The sequence below is a fragment of the Arachis ipaensis genome, chromosome B6 (genome assembly GCF_059453495.1).
Source record: "Arachis ipaensis isolate K30076 ecotype BB chromosome B6, ASM5945349v1, whole genome shotgun sequence".
NCBI lineage: Eukaryota > Viridiplantae > Streptophyta > Magnoliopsida > Fabales > Fabaceae > Arachis > Arachis ipaensis.
The window spans coordinates 22,647,946-22,672,405 of record NC_142441.1 but is presented as its reverse complement, the minus strand read 5'-3'; the positions used below and the strand labels follow the sequence as shown (position 1 = coordinate 22,672,405).

General features: G+C 31.3%; 2 protein-coding genes across 2 annotated transcripts; one reads left to right on the top strand and one right to left on the bottom strand.

Annotated features, from left to right (window-relative positions):
• Positions 1-10,440: 10,440 nt before the first annotated feature.
• LOC107646152 (potassium transporter 5-like) lies at positions 10,441-18,492 on the top strand. Its single transcript, XM_088490092.1, has 9 exons — positions 10,441-10,918; positions 11,206-11,428; positions 15,057-15,305; positions 15,402-15,443; positions 15,691-15,951; positions 16,040-16,092; positions 16,420-16,534; positions 16,643-16,897; positions 17,129-18,492. Exons 1-9 carry the CDS (start codon positions 10,742-10,744, stop codon positions 18,190-18,192), a joined length of 2,439 nt encoding a protein of 812 aa, XP_088346218.1. The 5' UTR covers positions 10,441-10,741; the 3' UTR covers positions 18,193-18,492.
• A 359-nt stretch (positions 18,493-18,851) lies between these two features.
• LOC148554869 (uncharacterized) lies at positions 18,852-19,259 on the bottom strand. Its single transcript, XM_088490530.1, has one exon. The coding sequence runs from the start codon at positions 19,257-19,259 to the stop codon at positions 18,852-18,854; it is 408 nt and encodes a 135-aa protein (XP_088346656.1).
• Between the last annotated feature and the right edge of the window lie 5,201 nt (positions 19,260-24,460).

The following is a 24,460-nucleotide window of genomic DNA, read 5'->3' as shown; positions in this document are numbered from 1 at the left end:
TTAAGATCAGCATGTTATCCATGAACCAGCAAACAGAATCAGATGCCCTGTTATTTTTTTTTTCAAACAGAACAGGCGAGCTAGAAGGAAGCATGTTCAAAATCAAGAAGACAAGAAAATCAGTCTTACCGACGAATGAGAGGCGGGCTCAACGCGGTGGTGGTCGCGGCTGCTGAGGAGCGCTGCTGGGTGGCGAATGAGAAGCGATGCTGGGTCGCGAATGAGGAGCGCTGCTGGAATCTGGAGCTTGGCGGGTGGTGGCAATGGTGGCCTTGGTGGATGAGGGGGGAAGAAAGGGGAGGAAGCTGGGAGCTTCGGGGGTTTGGTGGGTGGCTGATTGATTAGGGTTAGGTTGGTTAAGGTTAACGCGTACGCCAGTTTTTTTTTTTTTTTTTTTAAAAATAGCCAAAACGACGTCGTTTGGCTTATGAATTTCCAAACCACTGAACCGTCAAAAAACCGGACGGTTCTTCCGGTTCGCCGGTTAACCGCCGGTTCGACTGGTTTTTCCACCTGTTCTTTGCCATTCGATTTTTGAGGTTACCTGGACCGGCCAGGTAACCGGTTCCTGGTTTTTCCGGTTAAACCGACCGGTCCGGTCCAATTTTCAGAACCATGTCAAATAGTATATAGATCTACAAACCGTATATAGGAGTACACAAAAATACACAAGTAACAAGTATGGCTTCTTCAAGAATTTTTTTAATTATAAATTAAAAAAAATTATATTTAATAATGGCAACCATTATCATCGTCTCCAGAAATACACAGGTACACCGAATAAGCTATATTTAACAAGAATGTAAACTTCTGAAAAAAGAAGCACCAAAGGACAATTTAGTGGAAGAAAAGGACCTAATTTCTACTGTTGTAGAAAAAATACAAAAGATATATATTGTGGTTAAAGAATTCAATATGGCAACACAAAAAAAAATAAATTGAATGGTGGTGAAATTCTGGGGTTCTTGTTTGCAATGATCGCAACTAATTCAAAACATATGAAGAAGTGAACAACAGAAAAGTTTTAATGGGTAATGACATCTCAGCCAAAGTTTGTGGTCAAAGAATTGTGGAATAAAATTTTACATTTAAAAAGAAATTAAATTTAATAAATGTACTTCATGTTCCCAATTTGAGAAAAAAATTAGTTTATGTTAGTCTCTTATATAAAAAAAGGATTTAAAGTTCTAATAGAATCTAATAAAGTGGTCTTATTTAAGAATGATGTATTCATAGGAAAATGATAATATACTGAAAGCATATTTAAACTTAATATTGATAATAAAATGAATTTTTTTTGTATGTTATTGATTCTTGTGATTTATGACATAATAGATTAGCACACTTAAATTACAAATCAATTGAATATATGCATAAAAATAACTATATTGATCTTAGTAATAAGAATTTTAAAAAGAAATGTGATATTTATATACAATCCAGAATTACTAAATTTTTTTCTAAAGTTGAAAGAAATACACATTTATTAGAAATGATTCATAGTGATATTTGTGAATTAAATGACAATATTACTAGAGGAAGAAAAATATATTTTATAATTTTTATTGGTAATTATTCTAAATTTATTTATGTATATTTGTTTAAAAATAAAGATAAAATTTTTAAAATATTTAAAAAATATAAAATAAAAATAGAGAATATGCATGATAAGAAGAGGAAAGTTCTTCGTAGTAAGAAATAAGGTTCGAAGGGGTAGTAACTTTTAGTTTGGCAGTAAGGAATGGTTAATAAAAGGACCATAATATATATATACCTACCAAGTGTAAGGTACAAATTTAGTAATAAGAGAATTTTGGGCGCCTTAACCCTAAAACATACCACAAAGAACGGCGGTCATTTCTTTAAAGGGTATACTATTTTGTAGCTTTCTTGTTCGATGCGTGCACACGAGATAAAGTACGCGCTTGCGTGCGTATGTGTGTGCACTTGCGCGCCTACCTTTGATGGGCTTCTGGAGGAGGAGTTAGAGAAAGGGGTTCCTCGCTCAACAATTTTGAGGTCGTCCAAGACCTAACTTAAAAGAATTCTGACTGTGGACTGATCAAGCGATTGGTGAGATGTTTAAGTCTCAATGTTATAGATAATTCAATTATAGATTTTCTAATGAATTTGATAACTTTTGTGAATTTTACTCCATATATTTCGCAATAAAATGGTTTGATGGAAAAAAAAAACCGTATCTTAGTGGATATGGTTAATTCAATGTTACTAAATATAAAATTGTCTTATAATTTGTGGGGTGAAACATTATTGACAGCATGTTATATCCATAATAGGATACCGTCAAGATATAGAAATATTTCTCTTTATAAAATATGAAAAGGAAGAAAACCTAATTTGAATTATATAAAAGTGTGGGAGTGTTTAGCGTTTTATCGAGTTCATGATCAAAAGAAAACTAAATTGGGGCTAAGAGTCATAAAAGGCACCTTCATAGGATATATTCAAAATTCTAAAACATATAAAATATTAGGCTTAGTATCTAATGTAGTTGTTGAATCAAGAGAGATAAAATTTATAGAAAATAAATTTATCAATAATTCAACTTCTAATTCAGAGTATCCCAAAATGATACTAATTCTTCAAAAAATAATAAACCTTTAAGTGACAAAGAATTAATTGAATCAAAGAATAGTTTGAAGTGAGAAAAGAAAAGGACTTAGGTCTAAATTTTATTTCTTCTCAAACTATCACTTTTTTAGTAGAAGGAACTACAGATTCTATAACAAATTAAACAAGATTCCTATTGTGATAAACATAAAGGGTGATACTCAAACGTTCAAAGAAACAATGGCTTTTAGGGATATTGCTTTTTTAAAAAAATAACAAATAATAAAATTGACTCAATATTATCAAACAATACTTGAGTCTTGGTTGATTTGCCTCTAGAAACAAATCCTATGAAATGTAAATGTATATTTAGAAGAAAGTATAACACTAATAGTTCATTACAAACCTTTAAAGTAAGGTTAGTGGCCAAGATATTTAGACCAAAAAAAAGGTCTAGACTATTTTAATTTGATACCTATAGACCGATGATAAGAATGACTTCTATTAAGACTCTTATAAGACTCTTATAGTAGTAACATCCATTCACAAGCTTTATATATATCAAATAGATGTTAAAATAACTTTTTTAACTAAAGATTTTAATGAAAAAATTTATATGGAGCAATCAGAAGGCTATGTGTTGCCTGAAAATGAAAAGAAAGTTTGTAAATTAGTTAAGTCTTTGTATGGCTTAAAACAAACGGCTAAACAATGACATGAAAAGTTTGATGCAGTGGTGTTATTAAATGGATTCTCACATAATAATGCGAATAAATATATATACTCAAAATTTACTAAGGATTATGGAGTAATCATTTGTCTACATGTTGATGATATGTTAATTATCGGAACAAATTTAGAAGGAATTCGTGTAACGAAAGAATATCTAACTTCTAAATTCAAGATGAAGGATTTGAATGAAGTTGATATAATATTAAGAATAAAAATGCATAAGAATAAAATTGGCTTTATTTTAAGTCAATCTCATTATATCAAAACGGTATTAAAAAAGTTTAATCATCTTACAATTAAAGAGTCCAATATACCATATGATTCTAATTTTAAATTAAAAAAAATATAGAGATACTCATAGTACAATTAGAATATGCTAGTGTTAGAAATAAATAGTATGACCACAATATAATATATCATGTGTCAAATAATTTGTTATTATTAGTGTATGTATTATTCAATTAAAAGGTTAATATAATAAGGTCCTTGATTAAATTTAGAGATTTATAATTGTGATCATGATCATAATATTGAGAGATAAATTTTTTATAATTTAATCTAAATTGTTCTTAATCATATGATTATTAAAAGGACATTAATAATCCAGAAATATCAATATATATATATATATATATATATATAATAATTTTTATTTGATGAAGATTAATAGATCTCCTTTATTAAATTATATATAGATGGTGTACATAGATACATGACCATTGAACTGACTCATTTTAAGAATTTCTAATGGTTATAATTATAACATATTTGTCAATAAAATATTCTCAAGATGGAGATGGTACTAAAGTTTCTTTGACCTGCATCTATTGATGACAAGTCATCCTAGCCTATTTTAGCTAGTCTTTTTCTCTTGTTTTCATTAGAATTATGCACTTTCTTGAGCTACAAGCAAGCTAATTGAGTAGATTTTCATGTTTCCCTTGATTGAACCAACCATATATGAATTCATGCCATTTCATGAGGTTTTGTTTTATGCTATATTTGTTGCATATTATGAAAGAATGAATATCTCATGATTTTGAGCATAGCTTTGATGAGTTTGGTTGATTAATGATAGGTGAAGAAAGCTTGGAGAAAGGTTGAAGCAAAGAGGAATGGCTAGGAGTGAAGAGAGGACAATGGAATAAGTGAAATTGAACCAGGAAGCAAGAAGTTAGCCCCAACGTTAGCCCCCTAACTTGGAGGCTAACGTTGGAACTTGAAATTTCTTCCCTGGCCATCTAACGTTGGCACATGAATTCCTCCCTGGCTAGCCAACGTTTGCGCCAACGTTAGCCCCCTAACTTGGAGGCTAACGTTGGCACATGAAAACATAAGGGAGAAGGGCCAACGTTTGCGCCAACGTTAGCCCCCTAACTTGGAGGCTAACGTTGGCACATGAAAACATAAGGGAGAGGGCCCAACGTTTGCGCCAACGTTAGCCCCCTAACTTGGAGGCTAACGTTGGCACCACAAGCACACTAGACAAGGCCAACGTTAGGGTCAAAGTTAGACCCCTAACTTTGGCTCAAACTTTTGGTCCAACTTTTGCTAACCTCAAACCCGGTTCAATTGGTTCACTTTGGTTCTTCTTCAAACTTCAAGAGCAATCAACCAAGGCCTCTTTCAACCCAATTCCACCAAGAGTAAAGGCCCAACTCAAGGCTTGAAGATCATTTTTGAAAGTGTATAAATAGGATAGAATTCAAGTTATTCGGAGAGCTTTCCTTTTGGAATTTTCATAAGAGTTTTCGGAGAGCTTTTGAACTTTAATTTCTTTGCTTTCATTGCTTTCAATTTTAATTACATTTGTCTTGGATCTTGGATTAGAGAATTGAAGAAATTCTGTTTCAATCTCAATCTTGGATCTCTCTGCTTTATTTATTGAATTTGAATTTCCGTTTCTGTTACTTGATTCTCATCTCTTTTCTTTGCAATTTACAATTTCCTTGCAATTGTTCTTGTTGGATCTAGGAAGGCATTGAGATCTAGACTTGTTTTTCTAGTCTCTGGGTCCTGAGATCTGAATTTCCCATTTCACTTCTCTGTTTACTGCTTTCTATATTCATTTACTTTTCTGCTTTATATCCGTTTCAATCCCAATTTCCTTTCCCTCTTCTGTTTGATGCAATTTAATTTTTCCTTGTTTAATTTCTGCAAATCCACATCCCAATCCCCTTTACATTTCAAGCAATTTACATTCCTTGCACTTTAAGATTTCGCAATTTACATTTCTTGCACTCTAAGCTTCCGCCATTTAATTTCTTGTTCTTTACATTTCAGCAATTTATTTCTTGTTCTCTTTACTTCAATGCAATTTAATTCTGCAAGTCACAAAACCATCAACCAAATCTTGATTCGCTTGACTAAATCAACCACTAAACTAAAATTGCTCAATCCTTCAATCCCTGTGGGATCGACCTCACTCCCGTGAGTTTTTATTACTTGATGCGACCCGGTGCACTTGCCGGTTAGTTTTGGGTGTTTTGGGAGAGATTTATTTTTCCTCCAAAATATCTCATCATCTATCATAACAATTAACAATGTATTTATTACACTTTGATTCCGAATACCTAATACCCTATGGTGCTAGTTGAATGGACATTAGATATGATTTAAATACTTGTAGGATTAATGATTAGTCAATACAAAATCCATCAACTCTCAGTAAAAAGTTTGAGCTCTATGATTATAATGGTTACAATGAATAAAACCTTGGCCAAGGAGATTGAATGGATGAAGAATGAGTTTCTTAAGTTATTCACGGTTCGTTATAATAATGGTAACAAGTTAGAGTTGATAATTAAACCATACTCTAAGGGTTAACCAAGAGGTGAAAAGATGGAAGGAAGTATACTTTATTTTTCTCGGGTTCTTAGTAAAAATATATTACTTCATACTATCAGATCGATAATGAGAGTTGCTAGATGCCAACCTTGATTAATAAGTTTGGTATGACTAATTTACTACCTGTATAGTGTTAAACCTTTGGGGTCACACACTAACGAGTATTCTAATCTTGGCTAAAGAATTATTTAACTATTATTTTAATTTGATCAAATAAATAATTATATTAATTTAAATATAATATTATTATATTTTTTGTTGGAACCAAAAATATAATAATAATATGATAATGAGAATCAAGAATAATTGGTTATTTTGTTTCTAAATTTGAATTTAAATTTGGATGAGATCTTACTCGATTTTGGTTTAAATTGAATTGTGATATGATATGATTCATAAGATTTCAATTTGAGATAAGATAAGATAAGATTTAAATTTGAAATAAGATATGATTTAAATTTGAATTAAACAATTTAAATTTAAAATCAATAACAATCTCATACTATATATAAAGACAAGAGTAAAGGGAATTGAGACTAATACAAGAGGTTTATTCCTTTACCTCCACATACACAAATATATGTTATCATAATTTTTGGAGAAGAATTTTATGGTGGGCAAAGAATTGCAAAGAAGTTTTCTCAATTTAGACCAGATATCCATTAATAAAAAAATTTATAGTAAAGGTTGGTCTCGATGTGGATACGTATAGTGCCTTCATACCATCAAAGGAGAAAGTTATTTTACTAGTGTACTCAAATATTTAGATATGATTCATATTATTTGAATAAAGTTCAAGTACAAAATAGATCTTTAAAATTACTTTCTTTTCCTCCACTGTGTGTTATGAACACATAATAATTCTTCAGCTAGTGCTATAGAAAATTTAATATATGCAATGCATTACATCAGACCTAATATAACATTTGCTATGTGCAAATTATCAAGGTTTACAGGAAAGTATAGCAATCAACATTGAAAAGTTATAACAAGAGTTCTTGGTTATCTCAAGAAAACCATAAACTTTGAATTATATTATAGTGATTATTTTGCAGTTTGAAAGTTTATTCTGATGCAAGTTGGATTACAAATCTTAGTCATAACAAATTCATTCAGGATGAATTTTTACCATAGGTAGTGGAGCAATAAATTGGGCTTAAAAAACGTGCTTTTCACCTTCTTCTATGGAGGTTGAGTTTGTACCTTTATCAACCGTAGATAAAGAAGTAGAATGGCTCAAGAATTTGTTATATAATATAAAGATGTGGCCACAACAAATGATAGTCATTTCAATCTTATGTGATAGTAAATCAATCATTTCTCAAGTATAAAATAAAGTTAATAATAGAAAGTCTAGACATATAAATTTGAGATATCAGTTTGTAAGGTAATTAATAGAGGATGGTGTAATTACCATTACTTGTGTAAGGTCTCAAGAAAATTTAACAGATTTTTTTACTAAAGGATTGTCAAGGGATAAAATTGAAGATATAACTACTAAAATTAGATTAAAACCTATTGTTGTTAAATAATAGAAACCTAACCTCATTCTAATAGATTATTAGTTTTGAAATTTAATGGGTAATATCAAGTTATTTAACAACCAGAGCACTAAGGTATAGGATTTAGTGCTATATAAATAAATGGGTTAAGTATGATTTTGGTCCTTAAAGTATAGGCCAAAAAATTTTTTCGTCTCCAACTTTTTTTTTTGCATACAAAATTGTCCCTAAGGTTTAACTTGGTTTTAAAATCACCATTCAAATCAAAATACCCTTCTCTTTCTTCACCAAAATACTCAGTTTCTATTCTTCTTTTTCTTCTTCTTCTTCATCACAACATCAGTAGCAACAACAATAAAATCAAAAGCAGAACCAATGTAATAAACATAAAAAATAGAATCAGAAATAAAAAAATAGAAGCAGAAGAACAATGGAATCAGAAGTTCAATGAAATCAGGAGCGCAACAATGAAATCAAAGAAACAGAATTAGAATCATAAACGCAACAACAATGAAATCAGAATCAAATTCAGAAGTTGAAAAAATAGAAGCAGAAGAACAATGAAATCAGAATAGAATCAAAATTAACAACATCAATATAATCATAATTAGAAACAATGTGATTAACAAAATCAATAAATCAACAATGTAATTAACAAAAGAAACAGGAGCAGAAGAATCAACAATGTAATTAGCAAAATCAACAAATCAAAAGTAGAATCAAAAGCCTAGGAAAGAGCAGCGGTGGGGACTAACGGCGAGGACGCGAAGCGGCGGCAAGGTCAGTAGCAGCGGCAGCAGTGGCAGAGCACGACGGCGACGAGGCACCCCTCTTCTTCTCCCTGGTCATTTTTTTTCTCTTTGTTTCTTCGCGAGCTCCTTAACGGCGGCAAGGCGTAGCGGCCAGGCACGGGACAACACCTCCTTCGTCCTCCTCTCTCAGTGCGTCATTGGCTCGCGTCTCCTCTCTCCCTCGCGAGCTCTCTCCTCTTCTACAGATTCTGATTCCTGACGACGACGGCGGCTCCAAGCCTCGCCGGCACCATCTCCCTTTCTCGCTCTTCCTTTCTTTCCCTTCCCCGGCCCCTTTTTTCTTCTTCCCTTCCCCGTGATTCCCTTTCTCCCTCTCGTCCATTGTCTTTCTCTTTTTTTTCTTTTCTTTTTTAATTTTATAATTTTTTTAGTTAGGGATAATTTGGTAATAAATTTTAAAATTTAAGTAAAAATGACGCTTTTAAAATCAAGTTAAACTTCAGGGATGATTTTGTGTGCAAAAAAAGTTGGGAACGAATAAATTTTCAGCCTATACTTTAGAAGTCAAAATCGTACTTAACCCTAAATAAATTAGGAGGGTGATTTGAAGCTTTTAATGAATTGATAATATTATTTATCAAAAGATTCCACCTATATGAATATAAGGGTAGTGCCGCTCTAATCAAGAATTTTAAGAAATTTTATTCTCGTAAATATTCATGAAATCAAGATGAGTACAAGGTCATATAAGTGCTTAAAATTATAGGCTCTTGAATTGAACTTAGAAGGTACAAGTAATGTGTGTGATTTTTTTATACTAATATATGAAGTTTAGATTTAATCAATTAGACACTTATTACTTTGTTAGAATTTTAAAAAAATTTATAGAGTAATACCCCAAATAGGTCCCCAAGAAATTTACCATCCGACAGTTTTGTCTCCCACAAAATTTACCATCTTAGTTAAATTTTGTGGGGGACAAAACTGTCGGATGATAAATTTCTTGGGGACCTATTTGAGGTATTACTCAAATTTATACTAAAAGAATATTTAATCTTAATGACATATTATTTATACATATACTTATATGATATTTGAATTTTGTAAATAGTAGGAGATTAAAAGGTATCTACAAATTTAAAAAATTAATGTTAATAATATTATTATAAATATTATTAATATTAATTAAGTAAACGGTTAGTTATTAACTATTTTATTTTGAGATACTTCAAATAATAACGGTTATATATGAACCATTATATTTGTTGGTTTGAAAAGTCATCAATCATAAAAGGTTGTGAATGTTTGAACTAATAATATATACTTACAGTGACAAAAGGTCACCAGGGACGGAGGTTCTTACTTCTTACTGTTGAAGGGGGGCAGTGAGTCAGTGACCCTCCCTCCCGATTTTAAATTTTGTTAACAAAAAATAAATAAAAAAATATTTTTAAATTAATAAAAAATATTTATATTTTTATGTTAATATATTTTATATTTATTTATTTAAAAATAAAAAATTATATTATTATTTAAAATATTATTATTAAAAAATATTTATTTATGTATTACAATATTTTATATATATTTATTAAAATTTATTAATATTCTTCTTTTTAATAATAATTTTTTTTATTTAATAAAATCTAATCATTAATATAGATATAACACATTTAATATGCATAAGCCAATGAGTTATAACTCAAATGGCATAGTCTCCCCATACTCAATTAAGAAATTGCGGATTCAAATTTCATATCTTTGGTAAAAAAATAATAATAATAATAATAATAATAAAATAAAATATGCATAAAATTGTTGCGCTACTTTTAGATACACGAAATTTTACATATATTTTCAGACTTGTAAAAGCAACTTGCATTGCAAGTGCAGTTAACTCAATAATATATAATTAATGCCACGCGGAATTTGTCTATACATGGTAACTCTTTAACTTCAAAGACGTACTACTATAATCCATGAGTGACGCAGCATGTAATAAATGATTCAGTTTCAAATTGATCTCCCATTATTGGAATATGCAGTAAACCAAACCAGTGACTTCATAATACATATGGCAAGTTAAAGTCAACGTTAGACTTTGTGTTCTGGGAGGCGGGGGTGTTTGTTTATTATAAAGTTGTTCAATTATTGATGATTAAAAAATATGTGGAAATGTATGTGAGCCAGCAAGATCTGACTTTTTTGCCTATAAAAACGGAGGATGCGAAATGCGAGTTGAACATCTCCTGCAAAACCCAGCAATCCCTCTATTTATTTACAACAAAATAAATAAATAACGCAGGCGAGGGAAACTGTGCAAGCAGTGCGATAAATATGTCAGTGGAAGCAGATCGGATGGGCATAGAGGAAGAGACGGAGACGGTGGCCACCGCCGTGGAAACCAACAATAAGCTCAAAGACCGAAAGGTGTCTTGGGCTAAGCTCCGCCGCGTAGATTCTCTCAACTTAGAAGCTGGAAGAGTTTCTCTCAGCGGCAGCCATGGCTCTAAGGTATACTAACTACTAAGTACTACTCACTACCCCTGAAAGAGAATGTTAGGTGAAAAAAAATACTTCTGCAAAAAGATATTTTATCGTAGAAAAAACATTAAAATTCAGTTAAACACTTTTAATTAAATATATTCAATTATTTAATAATTTTATAACGAATATATTTTTATAAAATTAATTATAAAAAAATTGTTAATATTAATTAAAATATAAAATAAAATTAAAAAATATTAATTTTTTAATATTATAGTTAACTTTTTAATGATGACAAATAATTAACGTGGCAGTTGAGTTGGAGAACAACGTTGAGTTTGGCATTTCAAAGTATAGGAATTGTTTATGGCGATATTGGAACATCTCCTCTGTATGTGTATGCCAGCACCTTTACTGATGGAATAAAAAACAATGATGATGTTCTTGGTGTCTTATCCCTAATCATCTACACTATTGTGCTCATTCCTATGCTTAAATACGTCTTCATTGTGTTATGGGCTAATGACAACGGCAACGGTAACCTCTTCTGATCTTCTTCCCTCCTATATGCTCTCTTTTTATTTTATTTATTTATTATTTATTTTGGTTATGTAGGAGAGAAATATCTTAATTGATTCTTATTGTTAGTTTTGGTGTCAAAATTTTTTCATCATTAATTCTTAATATTTTATTTTAATTACTTCAAAAACGGACGGCCAAGAGCGATCTATTCTTGTTTTTATCAAATGCATTAGTTAGTTTATGTGCTTTATTGTTACTTTGTTATTAATTTATTATCTATCAATGATAATGGTAATTTGTATTTTGTTAGATTATAGATAAAGGTACGAGATTCATTCGCTAATAAATTCACGCTTTGTTAAAAAAAAAAAAAAAATCACGCTTTGTTAGCTTTCGCTTGTTTTTCTTTTTGATAGTCTTAGCTCGCGTCCCTGTTCATTCTTCTTTCGTATTACAAATTACAATATTTGATCCTTTTTTAATTTTTATACAGCTTTGATATACCTCGTATAATATAAATATAAAATAGTTTAAATTAAAACGTCACAGATAGGATAAATTAATAAAATTCTAGAAGATATAAGAGAGTCATCTCTAATTTGATAATACCAGTCTTTACTCTTTATTGTATGTTGTTTACAAATTATTCTTGAAAAAATTAAAGAATACAATTTTAAAAAATATAACAAGTGACAATTATCAATTTTAAACCTCATAAAATTATTCTATGTATAGAAAGAAAAGATGTATTTTACTGCTGAATGTGAAATTGAAATTTTATGTTGACGAGTAACTTTCATAAGTTCATGTACCAAATCTATAAATTGGTCAAAGTTCAAACGCTCATTTATGTGGAATTAAAGCAGAAAAGTTTCTCTTTTGTATTTGTCTTTATGTGTGAATTAAAGACAGAAAATTATTTCATTTTTTCAGTATTTTTTTTTTGGCTATACACGTAATATATATTTTTTAATATTACTAATAAGCGTCAATTAAAAATATTTATTTAAGATTCTTTGATATTTTTAATATATAGATTTTGTTCAAGTATTTGTTAAGAATATAAAATTAAATAAATTTATAGAAAAAAAATAAAATTTTAAAAATTTCAATAGCATTAAATACTTATAAGCAAATTTCAGATTCTTTAAAAAATCATTTCCTTTTTATATTAAGTGAATTTTATAGTATTTATGATTTAGTAATTTTTGTTTAATTTAATTTTTATAGTAAATTTTAAATATTTAATAATTATTTATTTTTATATTTTTAAAATTAAATATTATTTTTTAATTTTTAATAAATTAAGCAAATATTTTTAGATACCAAATCAATTATATTTTTATTATTAGCAAAACGGCAAAACCATAAAAATTTTTTGCATATTTAGTTTAAGAAACATTTCCAATTTTCGTTTTCTATTTGATATCTTCAAGATTTATTTCCATTTTCAGTTTCCAATGTTTGAAAACTTTTGTTTTGTTTGTTTTCCACTTTTACTATACACTTTTCCACTTGCTTCTTGCCCCCACCTACCCTTTTATCTTTTCACACCCCACCTACCCTTTTCTCTTTTCAGTTTTCACTTTTCACACCACCGCACGTACATGTCACAACAAAGTCACCGCTCGCCATAAATCAATCATGACACTAAACAACCTTCCCGTGTCAGTCACTAGTTGTTACTCAACCAAATCTGATTATCTTTCCAACTTTTTGTCATGTTTATCCTGTTGAACACCGCCATTGATTGAAAAATTGAATAATAAATAGTCTCAAGCATCAAAGGAGAAAATGGATAGTTCTATAAACACTAGTATAGATACAGGACATGATAAGATATAAAATATGTGAATACATAAATTTAAAATTTTTATAAAATATAAAAATATTATTTATATAAAAAATATGAAATATTTTTTAATAAATTATAATAATATTTTAATATTTTATTAATATTAAAATATAAATTAATTTTTTAATTATATAAAATATTTATATTTTATTTTAATAATTAATAATATATATTATTTTTAAATTTATTTAAAAAATATACGTTAAACACATTAATACGTGATAATATTTAAATTATTTAAATATGTCTAATTTTTTTTATTAAGATAAAAAATCACAATAAATAAAAAAATATCCTTACTTTATAGGTCTAACTCTTAGTGCTAAATAGAGAAGGAAAATATCTAATGGTAACATGACCAATCATAAGAAGAATAATAATTCTCATAACTCATAGAGTCATAGTTATGAACGTGAACAACATGAAGATGGCGGAACTTGAAACAAAATTTTGGGAGAGCTAGATAGAAAATAATTGTCAAAATATTTTTGATATAAATTTTATTTAAGATAAGTTCGTCTAATTTCATCTCTCTTATTTGGATAATATTATCAAATTTAAAGCCGTTTTTCAAGATCTCGTTCTAAAAAATTAAGGTTAAAGTTACCAGATATAACTTTTTAAACTTTTGAAGGATATATTTCACTTTTTTCGTGATTCATTAAAGTAGAAGAACTATCTACATGTGTTGATATTGTAAAAATTATATGTTCTCCTTCATAAATATTAGCCTTTCTCTTAAAAATGTATCAATTCTTTGATTTTTCATTATTATTTTATATAAAAATTTGAATATATATCCTGTAAAATATGTAAAAAAGAAGTTAGAAGGACAAATATTAAAATTTATAATATTTATTGAATTTTTTTTATCAATTTATACAAATACAATAATATTAATATTTATTGAATATTCTATTATTTTTTATCATATAAAAATTAAATTAAATAAATAGTAAAATATAAAATAATATTAAATTAAATAAATAAAAATATCATTTTTTATATTTGAACTTAAAGATAAAAAGAGTGTTGTTTATTAAACTTATTAAATATTTTAAGTCATAATAAAGTATTTAAGTCAATTGAACTATTTTTTATCTTTTAAAAAAATACTACTAAATTTTTTATAAAAAATTTGGGGCATGTGCCCTTTTTTCATGAACTAAATTCCGCCAATGAAGATGGATGTTGATGTTGTTGACTTGTTGACAACAAACGAAGTCTTCAGCCACCATTGGATTGTGACAAAGCCATGTGGGATTTTGTTAGAGAAGAATTTAGTTCTTTAAAACTACAAAAGTGCCATGGCCCCAAAGTGAAAACATAGAAATCGTCATTTTGTCGTTTCAAAATTTTCTAAAATTTTGGGTTTGTTTTTTTAAATCTAAAAATAAAAAAAATAAATAAATAAATAACCAAACTTGTCTTTTATACTATTTTTTTATTTTTGGAAAAAAGAAAAACAGAACATCTAAACCGAACAAAATATTTGGTCTCTCTTGAATCCTGATTATCATTTTTTAATTTTTTATTCTCTCTGGAAAAATAATTTTGTTATCTACATGATTTAAACTCACGATTAATATTATGAAATCAAGGAACTTATAATTGTCGCACTAATCTCACATTGCTTAATATGGTAATATTCATTATTTTTAATCTATAATATAAATTAAAAAAAAAAAAGATCAATACATTCACGCATAGTGTCTGTTGTTTTGTTTGCATTTAATTTCAAGTGAGATGTGTATGTATATTTGAAGGAGAAAAATCTTGTGTGTGTAGGTGGAGCATTTGCATTGTATTCGCTGATATGCAGACACTTAAAGGTTAGTTTGGTTCCAAATCAACAACCAGAAGACAGAGAACTTTCTAACTATAAACTGGACACACCGTCTAACAAGTTAAAACGAGCCCAAAGACTGAAGCAGATGCTTGAGAACAGTCACACTGCTCGTATTCTTCTTTTGCTTGCAACCATAACAGGAACTTCCATGGTCATAGGAGACGGGATTCTTACTCCTTCAATTTCAGGTTTTTAATTCTCTCTAGCTTTTAACCTCTCCTAACTTCGAATTGAATGGATCCTTGATATGTATATAACATAATTGTTCATTATTTTACATGCAGTCCTTTCTGCCGTAAGTGGAATCAGTACGTCACTGGGTCAAGGTACTTAAACCTTAGTCATGTTTAAACTTACAAATAAAATGGGAATTATAAAATAATTTGATAAATTTAATTAAATTATTATTTAACAAAAAAATTTAATTATTAACTTTACATAAAAATAATTAACTGAGTTTTTATCGATTTACTTCTAAGTGATACAGATTTATTTCCTGTAAACTCACTGAAATTTGTTACAAACTTTCAATTAATACTTATATACATATATCTTTCTTTTCCTCTAAATCAGAAGCTGTAGTGGGGATCACTATAGTGATCTTAATTGTCCTATTTTCGATGCAACGATTCGGTACGGATAAAGTGGGATTCTCGTTTGCACCAATTATCTTTGTGTGGTTTGCATTCATTGGGGGGATCGGCCTCTACAATTTATTCAAATATGACCTTGGAGTGTTACGGGCTTTTAATCCAAAATATATAGTCGATTACTTCAAACGCAACGGTAAGCAAGGATGGTTATCACTTGGTGGAGTGTTTCTATGTATAACAGGTGAGTTGCATCTATATGCCTTGTTTATCAATATTGTTAGTTAAGTTGTAATGTTCTTTAATTCTAATTAAAATTCTTATAATCATAGGATCTGAAGCCATGTTTGCAGACTTGGGTCACTTTAATGTACGAGCAATCCAAGTAAGTAAATAAATAAATTTAAACTTGTCTTTGTGAATATATTCAATTTCTTTAATATTAAATTTTAGAATATACCCTCAAATTCGTTTCAAGGAATTTCAAATTGGATAGTTTGCTCTTCTAACAAATTTTACTTATAATAACATTTATTGAATCTAAATTTCTTCTAATAAAAATTATTAAACATTTATTTATTTAATACATATTAAAATTTTGATTAATAAATTATAATGGCACTCTAGTATTTCTAAAAAAAAAAATTATAGCAAAGTGTGATTTAATTTTCACTAACATACATTATCATTATCACTATCATTAATGGCGCAGATGAGCTTCTCTTTCATTACATGTCCTGCAATATTAGCTGCATATATTGGGCAAGCAGCATTTCTACGGAAGTTCCCTGGAAAAGTGAAGAATACTTTCTACGAAAGTCTACCACGTAAGTTGAGCGATCAGAGAAAATTCCTGGAATTTATGATCATTAGTTAGTAAAGTCCTATCAATCAATTGACTTGTCACATTATTGTGGTTTGTGATGAACATTCAGACTCCATATATTGGCCAACATTTGTGGTGGCTGTTGGTGCTGCTATCATAGCAAGCCAAGCAATGATTTCAGGAGCATTTTCCATCATATCGCAGGCCCTGAGTCTAGGTTGTTTCCCACGAGTTAAGGTTGTGCATACTTCTACTAAACACCAGGGTCAAGTGTATATTCCAGAGGTCAACTATATGTTCATGATTGCATGTATTATTGTTTGTGCTGCCTTCAAGACCACAGAAAAGATTAGTCACGCATACGGTAATTAATTTTGCTTATAATATCTATCTAACTATGTTAGCTATATACCAAAAATCAATCACCAAATGAGTTATTTGTTTAAAATATATATTGAAATAAATTAAACAAAAATTCATTATTATGACTGATTTAATGTATGTTTTTTTATTTGCACATAACATTTTTGAATGTCTGCATATATTACTTTGCATTACAAAAAAATTCTAAATATTTTTTATGTGGATGATACAGGAATTGCCGTTATTGGGGATATGATGATCACAACAACGTTAGTTTCGTTGATAATGCTGGTGATATGGAAGAAGAGTATATGGCAAGTTGCTATCTTCTTTTTGGTATTCGGTTGCACAGAAGCTCTATATTTCTCATCTCAGATAACCAAATTCACGGGTGGAGGCTTTCTTCCAATTGCTTCTGCTTTGTTCGTAACAACAGTAATGGGAATCTGGCATTACGTGCACAAAGAGAGATACATGTTTGAGCTCAGAAACAAGGTTTCCAGTGAGTACATAAGAGAATTGGCCGTCAACCCAGACATAAGCCGAGTTCCGGGAATGGGGCTTCTCTACTCTGAGCTTGTTCAGGGGATTCCTCCAATATTCCCTCATCTTATTGCCAGTGTGTCATCCATCCATTCAGTCCTTGTCTTTGTTTCGATCAAGGCCATCCCTGTCAGCCGAGTTGCTTTGGAGGAGAGGTTCCTATTTCGCCATGTCGAGCCTAGAGAGTACCGAATGTTCCGTTGTGTGGTGAGGCACGGTTACAAGGATGGACTTGAAGATCCTATCGAGTTTGAATCCCAATTAATACAAAATCTTAAGGCCTTCATTCAACAAGAGAGTTTTATGCTTACTGAGGGGGCTGATGTAGCAGAAAGTAGTGATCAGATGGCACTCAAGGAAGCAGAAGCACAAGTATTGCAGGAAGGAACTAAAGTAAGGTCTGCTAATTCTTCCAGCAGAATAATTCCAAACAATAATAATCAAGGCATTGTGTCTCGTGCCTCCTCGGATCCCATTGTTCATGTGGCACCTAACAAGTCGTCCACTTTCTCTGATCCGCCCATCCAGGGTGCTGAAGATGAGGTCAAGTTCATAGACAAGGCAATGGAAAAGGGTGTGGTGTATATGTTAGGCGAAGCAGAGGTGGTGGCTCAACCAAATTCATCTTTTCTCAATAAGATAGTTGTCAACTATGCTTACAGCTTCTTGAGAAAGAACTTCCGCCAAGGGGACAAGTTGATGGCAATTCCTCGTAAGAGACTTCTCAAGATTGGAATGACATATGAAATATAACTCCATATTTCAGTGCACATTAGTAGGAATCGCTTGCTCCTTCTCTTGCTCTCTCACATTCACCATTTGATACATCATACATGTAAGGTCAATTTTTTTTAGTGTCTTAATATATAGAAATAAAACAATCAAGTATCAAATAATGAATATAACAGAGCAAGTTTCTAAGAATTTCTCGGGGCAAAAGTCTTTGATGATTCACTGAAACATGTCAATAGCCATATAAATGTATATCTAGTACATCTGTAACTACTAGCGGCAAAGCCTTTTTTTGTTGTATCTTAGCCTATGTTTTAATTTCGTTCTCTCTCTCTATATATATATATATATCATTTAGTCTTCTTTATCTAATTTTAATTTGTTTAACTAAGATTTAAAATTTATTTATCATGTACCTTAAAAAATAAATGGTAATTATTTGCACTCACATTTAATTTTTTTTTTCCGAAAGAATAAATCTTTACTGATTAAGGCAACATAGGACTAAGACAATCCAATGATGCTAAGTTACAAATATGATCAGGAGCTTCTTCTAGCCACAACAAATCAGGACTGATAAAAGCAAGGTTAGCTAAGCCATGTGCAAATCTATTACCCTTCCCTCTTTACATATAAAAAAACAATTGATCTAAAACTATGTGTCAAAGTCAGACAGTCAGCTATAAAGAACCAAAATAGTCATCTCCCACCTTCCTATTCTTGAGAGCTAGTATCACCTCAGCATTATCACTTTCAAGAACAATATCCAAAAAACAACAATATTTAGCTAATTTCAAACCCAAAACACAAGCTTGAGTTTCAGCTATTTGAGATTCCACCTCCAAAGCTAACTTCCAGGTCGCTGCAGCAAGAATATTCCCATCCGAGTCCTTCTCTACTGCACCCGCACCAGCCACCTGATTCACTACCAACACAGTATTTGTATTCACCTTAATTTGGTTTAGAAGAGGTGGTGACCATGACTTTTGGCACTCCGAAACTTCATTTGAAATGCTCAGACCAACAGCAATCTCGGTTGTGTTTGCTACGCAGAATTCCTTGGAGCTTTTCTCAGCTAGCTCTATCATTTATAACACATCAATCCTTTTATCTTCAAAAACCAGAGCATTCCTGGATTTCCAAATAGCATACAAACAAGTATAAAACAATTCTCTTTGTTTTCTATCTAGACTTTTCAGCATATTTTCCACCTAGGTTTGGAGACTTACCCCATTTTCAGTCTTTGGCCTTAAGGTAAAAGGAGTCAAAACCCAAAATCTTTGAATGAAATCAGTCCCTAAACAAGTGCATATCTGATTCTTCTCTTCGAAAACATCTTGGACAAAGGGCTAGGCAATTCACACCTCTTCTTTGCAAATTCAGTTTTGTTGGGAGGGAATTCCTCATCAATCTCCACACAAAATTCAAGACACTTGGGTGAATTTTGAGCTTCCAAAGCATGCTCCAATTTGGTTTTGTGTTTATCATCGCATTGTTGCTAGTGTTCTATCCTTCACTACAAGAAAAACGCTGAATACAGTTGGAATTAGCGTCGGATATTAGCAGTGGGTTTATCAACGGATTTATCGACGAATATGACAATAAATTCGTGGGTAAAAAAGTTATCGTCGATTTAGATTTTCTGACGGTAAATCCGCCAGTAATATTTAGAGGGAAAAAATTGACGCGAGCATTACCATTGAAATCACCAGCGGACCGGTAAAACTCAATTAATGGAATGCTATGTTTTAGTTATACGCAATGCATTACCATCGGATTTATCCACCGGTAAATCCGACGGTAAACCTAATCTAAATTCAAAATGCGCAGCCCTCTCCCCTCACTTTCAAGAACATTCTTCTCTCTCTCCCATTCTCCTCTCTCTTCTCTCTCCCCTGCAACTACCTCAGGCAACCCCTCCGGCCACCCTCCGTCAGCGCTGTCCACCTCCATTCTCCTCCAAAGTGTGCCTCAAGTCGCGTGTATCGTGTATCGTTGCCTCAAACGAAATTGCTCTCTTTGTCTTTGCCACTGTTGAAAGAGCTGTCGTTGCCGCTCCCTCTGTCATCAGAGTTGTGTCTCTCCTCCGTCGTCCAGGTAGGTTGTACTCATCCCTCTCCCTATTCTATCTTTCCATTTTTTTAATAAAAAATCCTGACCCCTTTTTGCCCTCTCCGACAGTGCGTTCCCTTCCTCTCCCAGAGCTTGAAGCAGCGAGTTTTTCTATTTGCCACTTTGCGAGCTCTGTCGTTGCCTTGTCGTCGTCTTCTGCCTCTCGTTGTCGTCGCTTTCAGACCTGCTCACCTCCAGCTCCATTCCTTCCGGCGTTCAGGTATATTGTGCGACTCTGTTACTCGATTCAGTTCTTTAGCATCTTGTCGTTAATTGTTCTTCTTCCGTCTCTGTTAGTTGTTCTTCTTGTTACTGATTCTTCTTGTTAATTGTTATGTTGTTGTTGCAAAGATGTTCAGTTCTTGTAGTTATTGAATTTATTTGCTGTTATTTTTCTTGATTACTTAATTTTTTTCTAATAATTGTTCGGTTCTCGTAGTTATTGTGTTATGACTTTTGTTGATTTGTTAGTGATTGTTGTTGTTGCTGTCATTGTTCTTGTTAATTTGTTAAATTTTTTGCTAATAATTGTTCATTTCTTGCTAATAATTCTCTTGCTATTTTTTTAGATGTTATTAATTTTTTTGTTATGTAATTATTGAATTTATTTGCCTAGCTGTTATTGTTATTGCTGCCTACTTATTGTTCTAGCTGTTATTTATTTACATACTAATTACTGCTTACTTGTTAATCTTGTTTGGATATTTCTTTTGTTATTTGACTTATGCAGACTTGGATGAGATTATATAACACTTTGGTTGATGTATAATTTTTAATTTTAATGAAATTCTAAATTTTATATTAGAATATAATTATGTTGTGTTTATTTATATTTTATATATTATTTTATTATAATTCGGTTATTCCGATTGAACTACGGTTGAACTTTTGATTCAGTGAACTAGTAACTAGATTGAATAATCATTCATTCTTCTAATATGATGCTAATAAATTGTGTCAGCTAAAGTAATAAGATATCGTTGTGGCATTTTTTGAGATTTTTCGACGACGAGATGATGAAGTTTGATGCAAAACCTTGCTGCAGGTTGATGAGACACACAACTGGGATATACAGTGTTGGTGGAGCCTTAGGATTTTGGGTCCTTTGCCGATTACACTATGATTTATTTTATTCTTTCATTCCCTTGTTTATGTCTATGTATCTTATTATTTTTCACATGCTTTCTAAGTGTTTGGTGAAATGCTACACTTATCATAATGGTAAGGTTCACCCATTTATAAACATATAATACATGTTTTTTTATTATTTTTTAATGTGTGTTATTCAATACTTTAGTATTTATTTTCCTGATCCCTTAACGACCCATAGTTAACAATATCACTAGTGAATCAGGAAACAATAAGATCATCATTCTAGTAAATAACGCGAAGAATGTAACTCTGAATACTTGGTTACAGAGAGATATGCTTAGCACTACATACCTCGGTCCAAAATTACAACTATAGAAATGAAAAATGAACAAACAATATAACGCTAACAGTATCATTGAAAGTTTTTCAGAAGATTATAGCAGTAACAGGTTCAATACACTCTTGTAGCAGTAGCAATGTAAAGTGTAAGATTATGGTAACATAACAGGTTCACTACAGTAACTCTTTGATTCTTCAACCACACTTGCAATTAGTCAAAAAATTGGTATAAACTTCGGGTAATTAATAAATAATTAGCTAATAGATTAATTATTATTCAAAGAAATTAAGAAATTAAATTTTATACTTTGTGAAAGTAAAAATATTTAAAATACGAATTTAGACACTAATTTTAAAAATTTTGTTCCAAAATCGAGCTAACGGGCTGAATCGATCGGACCGAACCAAACCGGACCCAAGACCCACCATATAAATACATAACTCAGCCATTCTTCCCTTCATTTACAAAGGAATCATGCTGAAATTGGGAGTGAGGGGAGCAAATAAGAACCCTAGCCCTTGTTTCAATTTCAATCCTCCATATCTTTTAATCCGGGGCTCCGATCGCCGCACTGTTTGTGGCCACGTGACCACCGCATCGAGCTCTTCAAAACTATCCAAACAAAGCTGTAAGAAATTTAAATTTTCTCACCCATCTCTTCCTCCTTTCAATTTTCAAATTTTTTGGTTTTGGGCATTGAAAATTGTGGTGTCTTGATATTTAGGATTGAACTAGCTTGAAGAAATTTTTGGTTTTTGGCCAATTAATCCATGGGTAAGGTTAAAAAATTATTAAACCTTTGTGAATTTTCTGATTAGTAAACCCTATGTTAATTATAGTGATATTATATGAATTAGATTGTGTTTCATGTTGAATTGGAGTCCAATTGGTGGTTTGGAATGAAATTTCGGTGGTTGAGCTTGTTGATTTGATAATTGGAGACTTGGAGCTTGTGGAGGAGAGGTTTTTGAGGTGTTTTGGATGTAGGAAGGAATCGGCCAATGTATGGTTTTACTTTCTCGTAGTTAATGTATAATATTACGTGAAAACTTAGGCTAATAGACCTTAAGATAGGAATGAACTGAAGAAATTGTTGATTGAATTGTGTGTGTGGTATATGATTTGTGAATGAAGATTGAATGAGTTTGTATATGTTGGAGTATGATTTTGATCATTATAAAAGGATGATGATTGTTAATTTTGATGATTAATGTTGGATTTGATGAGAAACCAGGAATGCGTTATTAATTACTGAAATTAATAACACTTGGTTAAAAGCTTTAAAATTACTAATAACACTTAGTTAAAAGCTTTAAAATTACTGAAATTTAATCATCCTTCCTTCTCTGGACTATACATTCTATCCCAATTGACCCAATGGATCTTCTTTTCCCTTTCTTTGTTCCCCCGGTAAAACTAATTTACTATATAGTCTAGTGGTTGCATAGACCTTTCGATAATAAGAAATAGCCCATTATGTAACCTGAAATGGCTTAGGTGACTGATTTCACTAACACTTCTTTTTCCGATCTTGATAAGCACTTCTTGTAACGACCCAATGGGACTCTAGACTTTTTATTATTTATATACATATGAGCCTGTTGCACTATCAGTGTCTTGTAGGTTAGCCATTTTTTTTAACATATGGTTCTTTCATAGATAAGGATATACATTAAGAATATAGAATATAATCTAATCAAATGACAGGAATTTAGAGAGTCATCACAGATTGTCAAACCAGCATTCATATATATATATATATATATATATATATATATATATATATATATATATATATATATATATATATATATACCAGAGGTCAGTTCATAATAGACTCTTTAGACATACAACTTTCCTAGAAATCTGGTCTATTCAGGAAACTCCTAGTTGGGTATCTAAACTAGCAAAAGACAATAAAGTCCTATCCCTCACAAATACTATAGAAGGAGGGAAACAAAGTCTAACAACAAAAGATGATCTATCCTCAGGTCGCCTCCCAGTCGAGAAATCAGTCAACGGTCGTCCTCATGGGGCTTGTCTTGAACTGTACTTGTACCAAGTACTTTGTCTCCTGCATCGGAGCCAATTGTTGTCCAAGAATCCTAATCGAGATCCTCGTCAGAAGAAGAAGAAATAAATCCAGCTCGGACAGGCTTCGTCGGTCCAAATTTCTCTCACAGAGGATCGAGTTGAGCATTTAAGGAGTCGATTAGCATGGATTAGGCTGAGGCTCTGGTGAAGGAGTGGGCTGAGGCTGTGATGGAGGATCGGGCTGAGAGTCGACATAACTCGAATAGGGGTGGAACCGATCATGAAAATACTATGGTGAAAAGGTATGATAGTCACGATCAGGGTAGAACTGAGCAAGCTCGTAGTCACATAGGGTTGGTCGGGATCGAACTACGAACTGTACAGTGGATAGGAGAACAGACAACCATAGCCGATGTACATCTGAGTACACAGCTCTCCCCAAACAATAGTTGTATCTAAGAAATGATCCTCATATGAATGTTTCTCAAAAATCTCTACGAATAGTACCCGTGTTGTGGTGATCAATATGGAATTCTCCATTTGTAAAAAAGTGGAGGGAAGGGAGTGAGAACCTACAGTTTTCAGCAGGGTACTAACGTGAAAAAAAATGTATCATTCCCGTAGATCCTAGGGTAGGGCTCTAGCATCGTATCTTATTCATTCTTTAGTTCTTTAACCCTAGGTTTTATACTAGTTTCCTCTCCACTCCGT